The 13,961-nt window shown below is 41.3% G+C and overlaps 3 protein-coding genes across 3 annotated transcripts; all 3 read right to left on the bottom strand.

Annotated features, from left to right (window-relative positions):
* Nucleotides 1-206: 206 nt before the first annotated feature.
* LOC137593699 (dopamine D2-like receptor) lies at nucleotides 207-2,018 on the bottom strand. Its single transcript, XM_068312635.1, has 2 exons — nucleotides 459-2,018; nucleotides 207-365 (listed from the first exon to the last, which is right to left on the bottom strand). Exons 1-2 carry the CDS (start codon nucleotides 2,016-2,018, stop codon nucleotides 207-209), a joined length of 1,719 nt encoding a protein of 572 aa, XP_068168736.1.
* Nucleotides 2,019-3,681: 1,663 nt separating this feature from the next.
* On the bottom strand, nucleotides 3,682-5,680 carry parietopsin. Its single transcript, XM_068313950.1, has 4 exons — nucleotides 5,329-5,680; nucleotides 4,633-4,961; nucleotides 4,266-4,511; nucleotides 3,682-4,136 (listed from the first exon to the last, which is right to left on the bottom strand). The coding sequence occupies exons 1-4, from the start codon at nucleotides 5,678-5,680 to the stop codon at nucleotides 3,990-3,992; spliced, it is 1,074 nt and encodes a 357-aa protein (XP_068170051.1). The 3' UTR covers nucleotides 3,682-3,989.
* Nucleotides 5,681-6,109: 429 nt separating this feature from the next.
* Nucleotides 6,110-13,518, bottom strand: nt5dc3 (5'-nucleotidase domain containing 3). Its single transcript, XM_068312682.1, has 14 exons — nucleotides 13,170-13,518; nucleotides 12,446-12,630; nucleotides 12,008-12,082; nucleotides 11,831-11,886; nucleotides 11,510-11,600; nucleotides 11,287-11,424; nucleotides 10,356-10,416; nucleotides 10,053-10,155; nucleotides 9,032-9,133; nucleotides 8,843-8,924; nucleotides 8,642-8,728; nucleotides 7,497-7,637; nucleotides 7,330-7,394; nucleotides 6,110-7,235 (listed from the first exon to the last, which is right to left on the bottom strand). Exons 1-14 carry the CDS (start codon nucleotides 13,459-13,461, stop codon nucleotides 6,977-6,979), a joined length of 1,737 nt encoding a protein of 578 aa, XP_068168783.1. The 5' UTR covers nucleotides 13,462-13,518; the 3' UTR covers nucleotides 6,110-6,976.
* Nucleotides 13,519-13,961: the final 443 nt, after the last annotated feature.

The following is a 13,961-nucleotide window of genomic DNA, read 5'->3' as shown; positions in this document are numbered from 1 at the left end:
GCTAACATATACTCTAATACAACAATACAGCGACATATAAAATGACAGCCATCCTATAATCAAATAAATATTCACACTTAAGGCTTAAGTTTGCTCGAACACTGAGCGATGACCCTGCAAATTACACCAATTTCTTAATTTTAGTTGGATGGTAAATTTTGGATATGGCCCTCAGTTCAGCTCAAAGGTGGCAAGAAGTAGATGTGTCATAATTTCTTATTGAATATGGTTTGTACCCTTTTTTTAAACTTACAAAACTCTGTAAAAAACTGAGGGTTCACTGCGGCGTATATTATTGGGTTGCTTAGAGATGTGATGCAGGCAAGAGAGACTGACAGAATCTCCATGTCCTGGATGATTGGTATCTGAAAAATTAAATACATTGGATAGGACACCTTATCACCTTAGAACACACAAATTGTGAGTAAAGTTACATCCTTACCTCCACAACATCTTACCTGTGGCATCTTGTTTTTGTGAACGACAAAATTCACCAGAATGGTTGTGATCAGCGGCAACCAGAATAAGAGGAATGTTAAGATTATGTATCCTGCACGCTTAGCCATTTTACTCTCTTTCTTCTTGCTTGCTCTTTCTTTCCTCGCTTTTGAAGGCATCATGCAAACAGCTCCTTCCACCTCCACATTCATTTTAGTACCTTCTGTCTCAGGAATATTGTTTGAAACTGGATGTAATGAGGAACCTGGATCGACTGCAGCAACAGGCAGCGAGCCTCCTCCGTCGTTTTTCTGTGCTCGCTTTGGTTCAATCAGGAAAACAGAAGTGGTTTCTGGCTTTTCTAATTGCGAAGATGTGCAAACACGCGGTGGGCTTTCTTTCTTTTCAGATGGTGCTTTGTTGATTTTTGCTCCCTCTATGTAAAGCTTCTCTGTGGCAAAATCGCTGGATACCTGCACCTTTGTGGTCGAGCACTTAGCTTTTGGAACAGTGTCTCCATTTGATGGATTTGCTTCAACTGTCCTGACACTGGGACCGGGCTGCTCTGTCTCAAAAGGTTTCTCCTTCCCCTGCACTGCCATCTGCAATGCAGGAGGGCAAGGCTGGTCTGTTTCTAAGTTGGTTATCTTCAATACAGTTTTTGATTCTGTGCTACTCCTTGAAACGACAGAAAAACATTCCACGGCTTCTGTTGAGTGAAGTAGAGCAGCTGTAGAATCTTTCTTGGTTGAATTTGGTTCGGCTTTTGTCACTAATTCCACCTGAGCAGCACTTTTACTCAAGGTCTGATTTTGCTCTGGTTTTTTATGTCCATTTTCCACAGCTGTGGTTTCTCCAATCTCCTGCTTATCCTCTGCTTTGTCTGCTTTTGAAGGATGAAAAGTGCCTTTGTCAAATATTTTGCGATTGTGTGATTTCACAAGAGCAAATATGCTTGTATAGAATCCAATGATAATAACAAAACATGCCACCCAAAGTGGAAACAGCATGTGAATACCAAAAGTGTCATAGGAGAATGTTTCCATCTGCAATCCTTTGCATTTCACGTGAACGGGCGAGTTCTTCAGAAACACCAGACAAAAACCAGCCACCACAAATGCCAATGTCCATGTGAGAGGAATCAAGACCGTAATCCTTCGTCGACGCTGAGTGGTCTTGAAGGGTTGTGCAATTGCCTGGTGCCTCTCCGCACTTATACAGGACAGCGTCAGTAGCTGGATGCAGCAGCAGAAAGAGAAAGAGGCCACTTGTGAGTCGCAGATCAGCCCGTCCACATGTCCTCGTTGATACACGGTCATGACGATGGTCAGGAGAACGGGGCAGTCGATCACACATCTCAGAGCGTCTATAACGGCGAGATTCACCACCAGGGCGTTAATGGAGGTTTGCAGTGATTTTTGGTGATAAACTGCCAGAATAACAAAAATATTTGCTGCAATTCCCACAACAGAAGTTATCAACAGAATCAATCCATTTGCCACCATAAAGGTGATGTCAATGTATCTCTCCCTATCAGTGTTGTTCTCAGAGTCCTTTAGAAGTGCAAGTTCGCCTCTCATCTCCAGGTTCAAAGAGTCACCATCAGAGCCATATCTTCATTTTTCGACGCTGACCAAGTGTGCAATGAAGCCCCCTTCACTTCTCCTCCACTGATTCTCCACTGTATGAGTCTTGCGATGGGGTGAACCTGTGCTGGGATAAATTACACCAAAGTACCCGCCCTTTTCATTATCACTCCACGACAGCAGCGGGCCACCTGGGAATCCTTTCTGTTCACATTCATTAAAAACTGTGCTGGGTATTAACAGCATAGACAACTAGGGGGAAAAAACCCACGGTTGTTAATTGAAAAGAGGTTACGTCACTATTGTCTCCATTTTTCTTTCAAAAGTGAGCCAGGGACTAAAATCTCACGATTATAATTATTTCAGCGCTCTGAGATCTCACATGCAGGCATATGTGAGAAGTATACGGCCTTATACGTATATAATGTAGCACTTCCCAAAGGGTAAAATCTTTGCATCAAACACGCCAGATGGATGATTTAGGAGTTCTTGAATTGGCTCAGGAAATAACAAGAACCATGCTGCTGGATTATGACATGACATCATGTAATCCTGTTTGGAGATAAAGTGTGAAATGTTCTTTGCTTCAAACGTAAAAGCTTATGGACTATACTAAATCTGGGATTAGATCATCACAATACATTTTACCCCTGACCATCCTGTGTATTAGACTCATCAATTGCCTCGCAAAATCATGGAGAAAAAAACTTCTGGAAAGGACAAGAAATACAAGACAAATGCTGTTCTCTGAGGATTTTAGTATTCCATCAACTGAGACAACACGATAAGCAAATAACTGTTTTTTCCCCCCAATTTTTGAATTAGATTCCTATAAACATTTGCATCAAGCGTCCTAAACAATCTGAGCCATTTAAGTAAACTGGCATGTGCAACATAAAAACCTCTTGACTCATCTGTTTTTATCAGCTTCTCAAATTGTGTTGCAGATTCACAAACAAAATCCAATCATTTTTCCTTTTTTTCAAATTACATTAAATAAATTAATAAAGGTTCCTCTTATATCAAATCATCAAATATTGAACATTAAATATGCATATATTATGTATCTAATCAAATACTACCTGCACCATTAAGTCTTAGCTTGTGGTGTAGTTCCTCTTCCATGTTGGATTAATTCTACTTCATCCAGGACTAAATTTTGTTTCTATGGGTCTCTAGATGAACTGCATTATAAACGCTGTCCTTAAACGCACCAGGTGACCTATGCAGAAGGCTTGCACCCCAATTCCACCCATAATTATGCTATTGTGGTCGGTACAGTATGATAGAAAATAGTCTTGTAATATAAAATGGTTTCAGAAAATAATTTCAGAGTCTCTACAGTGTAAGAACCTGACGTTATCGATTGTGTCTGTGAAAATGTTAAGCATTTAGATTTCAGGAAATATCAGGTCCAAGTCCCCCCCCCCCCCCTCTCTCTCCCTCCCTGCACTCCAGCTGCATTTAACCCACTATATATATATATCGTGCCAAAAAATTCATACAACTAAAAATTCATGAATGGAAGCTATATTTGTCCCATAAAGAGCACGCACAGAAACACTGGTATGAAAAAGGTAAAGGTTTATTGATCTAAACAAAAATACACAAATAAAACCAAATTATTCTTATTGTTCTTGTAGATGGAATGGACAATAACTACAGGGAAACCTTACAATGTAATGCAGTTCAATGAGATAGCAAATGCATCTCAAAAGGAGATGAATCAGCTCATTTCTTACAGAAGCTTATGAAGAAATAAGCAAAACGAGCACTTTTGGGTGGCATTGGATTGGATCCTCATTATGTGTGTCAGTTTCCACTGATGTTCTTCACCCTCTAAATGTCAGCTATCAGTCTCTTGGCATTTTTGCCATTTTATTGGGCTAGAGCACAGATGTGTAGATATGCAGGTCAGCATACTCGATGAAACCGTGGCAGCATCTTGTTTTTTGCACGAGAAAGTCACTGCGGCAACACCTTGCTGTGCGTGTTCACATGCCGGCTCACAGTGGTCAACCAGCTCTTCCTGTTCAGGGAGTGTGTGCTGATACCGACACTCGTGGGAATGTAGCGGCCGCACGAGAGCACCTCCAGAGCAGCGTTACGGAACTGAGGGGCATAATAACACACAAACGCAATCAGGAAATATAAATGAGTTTTCTTCTGCTGTCCTACTTTTGGAAACACTCAGGAGTTATGTCTCAATTTGAACAGCAGATTAAAGACTTAGCTGCTCACCTGCATGTTGGAAAGGAAGTAGATGATGGGGTTATATACAGGACTGGTCTTGGCAAAGTACATAGGCATGGTTGCAACCAGTGGAGGGATGTAGATCTCTGGATTGATGATGACCACCACTGATAATGCTGTGTAGGGCAGCCAGCAAATAAAAAAAGCTATTATCATGGCCAGAACCATGTTGATGGCATGGTCGTTCTCCTTCTGGCTGGAAGTCCCACCCTGAAGCTCCACACTCCTGTTCAGCTAAATGTCAGAGAGGAAATCCAAAATGTGTTGAAGTTAAATCATTTTTTGAGATGCATCTTATATTTGGTTTAATAATATAAAAGCCTAATGAAGATGCAAAAATCATTGCGTGTCCCACCTTGTTCATGAATGTGAGCACTTTGGAGTAGCAGTAGATGATGACTGCCACTGGGAAAATGAAGCAGAGGATTGTGTAGAGGATGAGATAACTGTAGTTGCTCCATGACCTCTCCTCCCAAGCCAGAGAGCAAGAGGTCTGGACGCCCTCAGGCCCGTAGGAGCTCCACCCAAATAATGGAGTCACAGCCCAAAACAAACAAAACGTCCAAACAGATATTAACCCCATTGCACTTCTTTGCATGCTCAATTTTAGAGCGGGTCCCAGTTTGCACACCGTGTTGTACCGCTCATAGGCTAACAGGGTCAGAGTGCAGAGAGACACCAGACCTAGGAGAGAGAAACTCATTAGAACAATCTCACTTCAGCATCTATTTGCTATCTTTTACTGGACATTCATATTGCCTGTTGTGGTTGTTCATAACTCTGTTTTCTTTGAGCGGACTCCTTCTACTGAAAACACTGAAGCTCTGAAAAAAGCAAGTGCGACTCCTTTTAATCATGAAATTACAATGGACTTCAAGAATTCTTCTCAAGAAAAGAAGGAGGGCATTAGTGAAAGAAAAGCAGGGCATTAGTGAGAGCAGTTACAATAGAGAGACATTTTCAGAAAGCTTCTACAATACATGTAACAGGGATTAATAGGTTGACTTTACTAGCTCAGAAAAAAAAAAGTCAATATGCAACTCTTACTTACCAAAATAGTTGACTGCAAATCCTTGAAACATGCAAGCGGTGTGGCCAATGAAGAAAGAGCCTTGATAGTTGGTGATGGTGACCACCAAGGAGCCGCACAGTCCGATCATGAGGTCAGAAACTGCAAGGCTGAGGATAAAAGCGTTCATTGGCTGGAGGAGAGAGGGATTCCTCAGGATCACGGTTATGACGAGACCATTGTTAAAAACTGTCAACACTGTGTTGATGAACATAAGGACAGAAAGTATACTGTAGCCCACACGAGGGAAGACAGTGGGTGCTGCAGTCACCACCTCGGCGTGGGTGGGTGGAGAATGGGGGTCAGAGCTCCACAGTGTGTTGTTGCTGTCCATGGTGCTGAAATGAAGTCCAGCTTTTGGTGATAGAAAGGAGACAGTCTGCTCAGCGCAGCAGCTTCAATGATCTCATTATTTCATCTGGTTAAACCGTTCGGTTCCAAGATCTGAGATTGTGCACCTGCCTGCCCAGATGCAATATAGGAAATTGGTTCGTAACACGATTTGGAAGGATTAGCGCCAATAAACCCACCGCTATAATGGTAATTGGAAAGTTGAGGGATATTAAGAAAGGGATGAATTAATTTTTAAAATTAATTTTCAAATTTTGAAATGTATTGTCCTTTTATTGTTTATACCATGAATCCTCATAATGTGATTTTGATCCTGTGAGGACTTGATGATGAAAGTGTTCTCTCAAGATGAAACATCATTCCATCCATCCATCTTCTAAATTAAACACTTGCAAAGATCATTAAACCAGGTCAATTTTAATAAATAGTTGACAAAAATACACATATTACATATATTTTTAAATCACAAAATATGAAGTCCCCGGTGTTTAAGAATTCCCTTTTTGATCATATTAATGCCTTAAAAACTCAACATTTCCAGCTCCTTATCAAATATAATACATTCAACATCTCATCCCACCACATCTGAGAACATTTCACACCTTTTCTAAACAAGTGTCAAATCTACCAAACCTGCTGCTTCTTTCAGGGATCAAACAGCAACACTCACGCTAAATATATAGCGATCATGGTCTTTTTTTTCCTGACAAGGGACAAAATTTCCAAACTTAAAATGACACGTGCAGTCTGCATTTTTGTTGTGCAACAGGATAAAGGCGGTGAAATAGAAGGATGTCGGAAATGTGGTCAATATCACAAATGCGTATTTTAGGATGAAGGAGTGGCAAAATTTGAAATACTTAGGTTCTGTAAATGACTGCAGGTGATTTTAGATTGCAGTGATGTGAGCAAGATATTAAGGCAACAAAGTTTGTACAGTAAAACTTACATCCGAGTATTTCCATTGCATTAGTTTGCTTTTGTAGTTACAGATGGTTGCAGTGCAGATGATACAAACAGCAAAAATATACAGCGATTGAAATTCATACTGCAGAGGTCCATCATGGTTGGTACGCGACTGCCCCCTACTGTTCAGTCTGGGTAACCGCACCATCCCGCCCATGTCTCACAATCACACGCGCGTGCACACGCACACACATACGCGCACACACAACACACACACACACACACACACACAAATGCGTGCGCACGAAACAATGCCGTGTCAGCAGAAAAAGTCATTCAACCCTCGTTTTCACCTTTGGAGTCTTCTCTCTCTCTAATCCATGTCGATCCTGTTAAAGTGTGAGGAGATGCTAACACCCCCAGGACTGTGTTCGGGCCAGAAGGGAGCCTCGTGCTGCAGCGGGGTACGGCGTGGGAAAAAAGTGTGCTGGAGGTCATAGTTGAGCAGGCAGCTAATGGAGGCCATGTAGATGTCAGCAAAGCGTGACAGACGACGTGAGAAGTAGGTGGGGTTGTGATGCGTCCGGAAGAGACTCCCGAACTGACAGTTAAAGATGTCCTTCATCTGCGCCCTGCCAATGAAGCGCATTTAGAGCATTAATATTAAGATCCTACAAAATCTCAATATACGATTCCTCTTGACTGTAAAAGTCGTTCTTTGGTTACCTGATGGCTGCTCGTTCCTGACTCCACTCCTCAACGACGGCTTGAGACGCTGGATCCCTGTGGACCTGTTTGCAGTGGAGGAATGTTAAACATAAATATTTGAACATGGAGCAAAAGACAGACACAACTATTTTTCTACAGCCCCCCCCCCCCCCGCCCCCCCTAACCTGCATCTGCTCAATCAGCCGCGTCAGTGCCTGCAACCAGGCCATCATGTGCATGTACTGCTCCGTGTTCATGATCTTGATTTCCTTCCTCAGCTCAGGGATGATTGCGCCCGTCCTCCAGCCATGTTTCAATGTCAAATCCTACAAAGCAAAACACCATGAGACCCTGTCTTGGACCCGAACCGAGAAAGACATTACGCTGTTAAGGCAGTGCTATGAACAGAACACTGGAGTCATAATCGAATAAAAACGCGGCCTGAACTTGAGTGCACCAAAATTGTTAAACCACAGTCATACCCACATTTATGAGACGCCAGTGACATAATCACCATTCATAAATCAGCCATTTAGCAAACACAGCATGTCGCTCGACACACATTGAATTTAACTGCTCGAATAAGATGAAAGAAAGCTGAACTTTTCCCGCTTACGCTCGTGTAGACGCCGGCATTGGTGAAATGGAATCAGGGAAGTGAGAACATTTTCTTTAATAAAAGTGCATAAAATAGAAATATGATATCTCGCCATCCTTCCCTCCCCGCCTTAGGAATTCAGAGATGCACTGTTGAACTCATTTCCAGATGACAGTGGATGTAAACAACACATGGTATGTTCTGACCTTCTAAATACATAAATAGCTGTTTGTCATCCAGCGACATGCCACCAGCAACGTGCCAAAGATGTAAACTCCAGGTTTCATTATCACCGTAACTTGTGATGCAGTAAGAGGAACGCTTTGGTGCACATGGGGCACAGCTGTTGGCACTGTGCTAAGTCACAGGTATAAAAAGGTGGATAGAGTGCAGGATTAGTCACTAGCATGATATGAAGTACTGGGTGTGTTGCCTCTTGGCACCCTGACACTATTATAACACCTGACAATCAAACTCGACCGTGACAAAATTGGTTTAATGTATGAAGAGTATCTGTCCCCAGACAAGGGAGTTTAGTCACTCTGTATCTCAGTCCTCACTTTGTGCGCCTGTTAAAATGAGAACTGGACCGTTGCATAGAAAAAGGCTCATCTTAAATGAGCATGATAAAATCAGGAATATTTGCTTATCATCTCATAATACTTCACACCGCAGTGTTTTGTGTGGTTATAATGAGCCGTATGTTCATAAATATGCCATGATGGAGCTTACTGCCAAGTCACTATAGATGTGATCACCAAAGTAGAGCACTTTGGATCCTCTCCAGCCGGTGAGTCTCAGGAACTCATAAAGGTTTCCCTACGGCAATCAAACACACAGACATTAAAAAAAAATCACCAACATATTTTTTCTGGAGGAAATACACCATAAAAAATTAAACAGGTGTGTAATGGTAATTCTCTGGTACAACACCTGTTTATAGATATTCCCTTTATCCAATCTGTGAATCCTGTCCCACAGCAATGCACCTTTGTCTGTTACTCGCCTGAAAGGCCTGGAAAAAATATACGAAGACAAATATTAGCTTCTTATAGAAGTATAAATCTATACCTAGTCTGGGTGCAAAGTTAAGCTGATAAGGCAAGATTTGGACACACTTACTTTCTCCTGTCATTGAAGAAACTAGGTTTGTCAGCCTGAACAATCACAACATCAAACAGGTCCATCCAGTCCTTCCCCACAATGTAACTCATTCCTCGGTCTCTGAGACAAAGATTCAAAACATTAGCTGGTCAGCAGCGTCCTAAAGGTCATCAAGAAAGAACAAAAATCAATGGAAGTGCAATGTTACAACTTCAAAAAGGCGGGGGCCATCTGTGTAATGAAATTTCGAAGCTTTGACCAATTTTACTTTTTGACCTGCCAAGTATTTTGGACCTGGAGGGATCAAAGAAAAATCAACTCAGTTTGGCAAAAAAAAAGAAAAAGAAAAAACTTCAGCGGAAATCTGAACAAAACAGAAGACAGTAAAAGTACAGCATGGAAGGGCAAACTGACAGATTGTTGATGAAGGAAGTCACCGTCAAAACGTTAGATGAACATCGTAGTTCATCCATGTATTGTAACGTACTTAGACTAGTAGTAATATAATTACCTCTGTTGATAAAAGTTAGCAGAGGTTATGTAAGTACACACATTTGATTATTGACATTTTTGAGGGAGGATTTTTTTTGCGAAGGAGGATTTTTGGGTCATGGAAGTTTGAGGTGCATCCAGGCATGGATGCAGATTCAGGATTTTTTTTTTCCACATTCGTCACTACTGATAAACTGATAAGGTTTTTTTTTTTTTTTAATGATCTTGGCAAAATGGAAAGCACATATTGAGTCCACTCATGCATGTATTACTTCTTTCAGAGGCTGGAATTTTGATGAAATATTCTCCAGAAAACCTTTTGATGTTGGAAAGCTGCTTTGTGCTGTCGATCTCTTTTTAAATGAGACTCATACTAAATAATTTACAAATTAAAATTCAAAAAAAAAAAAAAACAGCTGCAGGTGGATTGGTGGTTACCCTTGTAAACAGTTGGGACATTATACAGTAGCTCTAATTAAACACAAACACCTGATGTTTTTAATTAATCTTGCCAACAACCGTGTGCACGCTGTTTGCTTACACTTACACAAAATCAAATGGGCTGTTGGTAATGAGGAACATCTTTTTTCCATGCTCTGACAGCTTCTTCAACACAGCGTGGCTTTGCTCGCCATAGCAAATGTATTTCTCTGAAACATAGACAGCAGCAGAGGAGAGGAAGGATCCATGACACCAACATAATGCGCACAAACAAATCACCGCTTAGAGTTTGTAATTAACAGTCTCAGCCGTTGCTGAATTATTATTGATGTCTGAGCAGCAGCAAAGACGTGGCTGCGCAATTTGTTTTGTGGTAGCTAAAAAGATAATGCAGGTGAAAGAATATTACCAATGTCTGCCTCCACAGCACGGTACATAATGCCCTTCACATGAACATCTCTAATGGCTTCCTGTGAGGAGGAAAAAAAGAAGACTTCAGCAACACAACGTTAACATTCAGCTCCAGCAGCATCAGTTTTCTCTGTGTATAACTTGACTTGGAGGCACAAAGAAGTGCATCTCTGAATACAAATTAAATATCAGGAATGCAGGCCCTGGAGTTTGTTGCATTGTTGACACAGAAACTTTTCACAGTGTAACTAGTGTTTTTATATTGTGCTTTTATATACTGTATGTACTCGCCCTTGCAAGGTTGCACATTTAAGGGCATTTAAAGGTAGTTTATCATGTGCAAAGATTATTGGATGTTCACAGAAGTCAAAAGAAAAGTAAGCAAAACTACAGGGCTACTACTGAATAATAAATCAGGCTCAGCAGGAATAAAAATATTGCATGTGGTGTCCTTGAGAAGATATGAGAGGCACTTGTGGAACAGAGAGTGCGTGTGAGGGCTTTTAATGACAGCGATCAGTCAAAAACGCTACAGCGCCACACTGAATAGACATGAGCAGCAAGACAGCTGCTGTCAATGGGTGGGTGGAGGGGTGGGGGGCGGGGGGTGGGACACTGTCCTCTCCCTCTGAAGCAGCAGAGCAACCACAGCATAGTCACAGATGGCTGGAGGTGGGCTTGCTCGACTAAAATTAGACACTTCAGAGCTAAAGTTATGACGCAGTCTCAAGCTGCATAGCAAAAACATGTAAATACACAAATAATATTTGTGCCTGTGGAGGGATCTATAGAGTTGTAAGATATAATAATAGAGTGTATAATACCTGAATAATAATAATAATCAGAAGTTACTGAATCACAAGACTATTACAGACTTTCTGAGCAGCGTTTCTAAACCTCTATCACAAATGCTTAATTAATTACTTCACCTTTACGTCTTTGTAGAGATGGACTGGCTCGTAGTCGATGTTGTGCCTCATGAAGAAGTCGTTGACGCAGGACAGAAGCGTCATCTCAGGCAGGGAGAAAATGTCCATAAACTGTTTCATGGTGTGGCCATGAGAGCTCTGCAGGACAGGAATTAGAGTTGTTACATTCTGTTGTTAATATTCCTTTGGCATCGCCATAGATAAAAGAGGACATTGCTGTTACCTTGCCATAGAAGTCGCTCATGATCTCTAGAGGTACGTGACTGCCTTCATACATGGCTATGACTTCCTCATCAGGAACCGGATGAAGACCCCTGCAGAAAAGACAATACCAGCTCCTTAGCATGTTGAAATCTCTTTAGAGTGAACACAAATCATAGAAAAGCTCTAAGATGTGAAGGCAGAAGTGTTAAGTAACTGAATTGAATATGATAACTGTTTGAATACAAATAATTTTACCAACACAATGTGTTGGAATTCAAGTTGATACACTTTGCTTTTTAGCCACTATCCCAGTGTGAGGGGTAAAATGGTGCACAGATACCTGTAGACAGTTCCCAACTGGATGTAGTGAAAAGCATCTATCTTCATCAGCAGTGCCTGTCACAAATCATTCAACATTTCTACAAAGATCCTCTTCACACCCAGCCCACAGTACACGTAATGCAAAATATAAAGCAAGCCATCAGTCTCCAATTTTGATAAATGGACACATACTTACTTTCTGAACATCGTAATGAAGTCCTCTTACAGCAAAATTAGGAATGTACTCGTACTTTCGCAGGTCCTCCGGATACTAATATAGGAATGATAAAACAAAAATTGAGATTTCAGTGAAAACAAAGCAAGGGTTCAGGTGTCATAGATCTGCAGTTAGGGGAAAATGATTATTGAGGGCAACATCGCTGTCGTCCAACATAAAACCTAAATGTATGCTAGTCGTACTGTCCACATCTCTCTAATTACTTCATCCATGAGTGCAAAAGTTTATATCCAAAATCTCTGTAACTAAAAATGTTAACATGGTTAATTCCTGATCTGATTTTATGCTACAAATTTTAAAAGAATAACATGACAGGAAACACAGGATTGTGAATAATCTCTTTTAGTCTCCAATTACTAGTAAATCAGAACAAGAGATTGTTTTAAAGAGCTTTACCCTGTGCTTAGTGATGAGGATGTCCCGTGCTATGTTGAAGATGAGAGTGTGGAGATGCCTGGAGTAGAAGGCCAGGGTGTAGTCGTAGTCAAAGCCATAGATCTCAATGTCTCGCAGGCTCATCTCATTGTTGGCAAAAATGGTGTCTGGGCTGACTGAGTTGGTTGGTATGACTGGAATCAAATCTGTGAGAAGAGAAACGTCTGAGGTCATTTTACAACTTCCTTTTGTCTGAGAATATTACATGTTATTACGACAGACAGACATATATCAGAACACAAGTATTAATGATGTTGATGTTCTTGCAGGAGCTAAACCCTTTGGATTTATTCATTTTTTTCCTCATGATTAATTATTAACAACCTCAAAAAAGGTCTCAACTCTTCTTACATTTTTAATAAATCCTGGATATTATGCTTCAATGCATGTTGGTAATTTGAATTATATATTACAGTCATTTACACTGAGACATGGTAAGTCTGATTGTAAAGTAACTGCACTGTACTCCACAAGTCCGCCCTGTTTATGAGTGAAATAAACTACCATAACCAAAAACTAAAGTGCAGGACAAGGTTATTGTCTGAGACATGAATGTGTGGGTGTGGAATCTGCAGTTGGCCTTGTGGAAACATGTCTTAGCTGGGTTATAATTACTGTACAACAGTTGGTTAGTTGCCATAGCGCTGTATATCAATGCATGCATCCCGTTCATGTCCCTACGTACCTTCAGTCTCCCTTTTGGTGTCTTTATAAACAGACCACAACCTGTCTGTCAGGTCTGGACCGTCTGCAGAGCTGCTGCAAACAGACGCGTAGTTTTTGGCTGTGGGTTGTCGTGACAGTAGTTGGCCGACTCCCTGGACAACTGCCCCGAAATCCCGTTTCCATAGCCGAGACGTGGACGTTCGCCGCCGTAACCCGTGAAAGACATGACAGAAGAGGGTCGCCGTCCGCAGACAGTCCTGCTTCAGCAGATACGACATAGGAAGAGACAAGGACGCCATGACTCTACTCATTCAGTGGCAGTCCGCTCGTAGGCTGGCTCTCGTCTTACGGGCTCCTCTGTAAATACATCAGAGTAACCCTGGACGGACAGTGATTGCGTCACTTCCGCGTTCTGTGAAGACTCAGCCAATCAGTGAGCGACGGGCTCGTGGGTTGCGAGTTAAGTCGATTCCTACTTATCCACAGATGAGCTGCTGTCACCCATTGAATGTATTACAAATAATCCACAGTTGTTTATTCTGTAAATCCTGGTGAGTAGGAGCTTCTTTTTCGCTTACCATAAAATTAAAAACAAAACAAAAACTTGCACAATCAGTCCCTTACACACCCATGATAACGTTTAGTCTGATAAATCCAGATTTATCTCATACAATTTCATACACACCCATAGGGCATGCCAGACAGGCATAACACTCACACATTCAAATTGAACACGTATATTATTCTGTACTAACCATACAGTATTACTCCATCATTACGATCGTTTGTTCCAATATGACACAATTAATAT

The sequence above is a fragment of the Antennarius striatus genome, chromosome 4 (genome assembly GCF_040054535.1).
Source record: "Antennarius striatus isolate MH-2024 chromosome 4, ASM4005453v1, whole genome shotgun sequence".
Classification (NCBI taxonomy): domain Eukaryota; kingdom Metazoa; phylum Chordata; class Actinopteri; order Lophiiformes; family Antennariidae; genus Antennarius; species Antennarius striatus.
This window is presented reverse-complemented; position numbering and strand designations above follow the sequence as displayed.

Coding starts and splice junctions, on each gene's coding strand:
- LOC137593699 (XM_068312635.1), bottom strand. CDS start 2,018: ATGAGAGGCGAACTTGCACTTCTAAAGGACTCTGAGAACAACACTGAT. Junction 366..458: donor ACAAAAACAAGATGCCACAG/GTAAGATGTTGT, acceptor TTAATTTTTCAG/ATACCAATCATCCAGGACAT.
- parietopsin (XM_068313950.1), bottom strand. CDS start 5,680: ATGGACAGCAACAACACACTGTGGAGCTCTGACCCCCATTCTCCACCC. Junction 4,962..5,328: donor ATTTGCAGTCAACTATTTTG/GTAAGTAAGAGT, acceptor TCTCTCTCCTAG/GTCTGGTGTCTCTCTGCACT. Junction 4,137..4,265: donor ACTTCCTTTCCAACATGCAG/GTGAGCAGCTAA, acceptor TATGCCCCTCAG/TTCCGTAACGCTGCTCTGGA.
- nt5dc3 (XM_068312682.1), bottom strand. CDS start 13,461: ATGAGTAGAGTCATGGCGTCCTTGTCTCTTCCTATGTCGTATCTGCTG. Junction 12,083..12,445: donor TCCTCATCACTAAGCACAGG/GTAAAGCTCTTT, acceptor TTCCTATATTAG/TATCCGGAGGACCTGCGAAA. Junction 10,156..10,355: donor TGCTGTGGAGGCAGACATTG/GTAATATTCTTT, acceptor TCTATGTTTCAG/AGAAATACATTTGCTATGGC.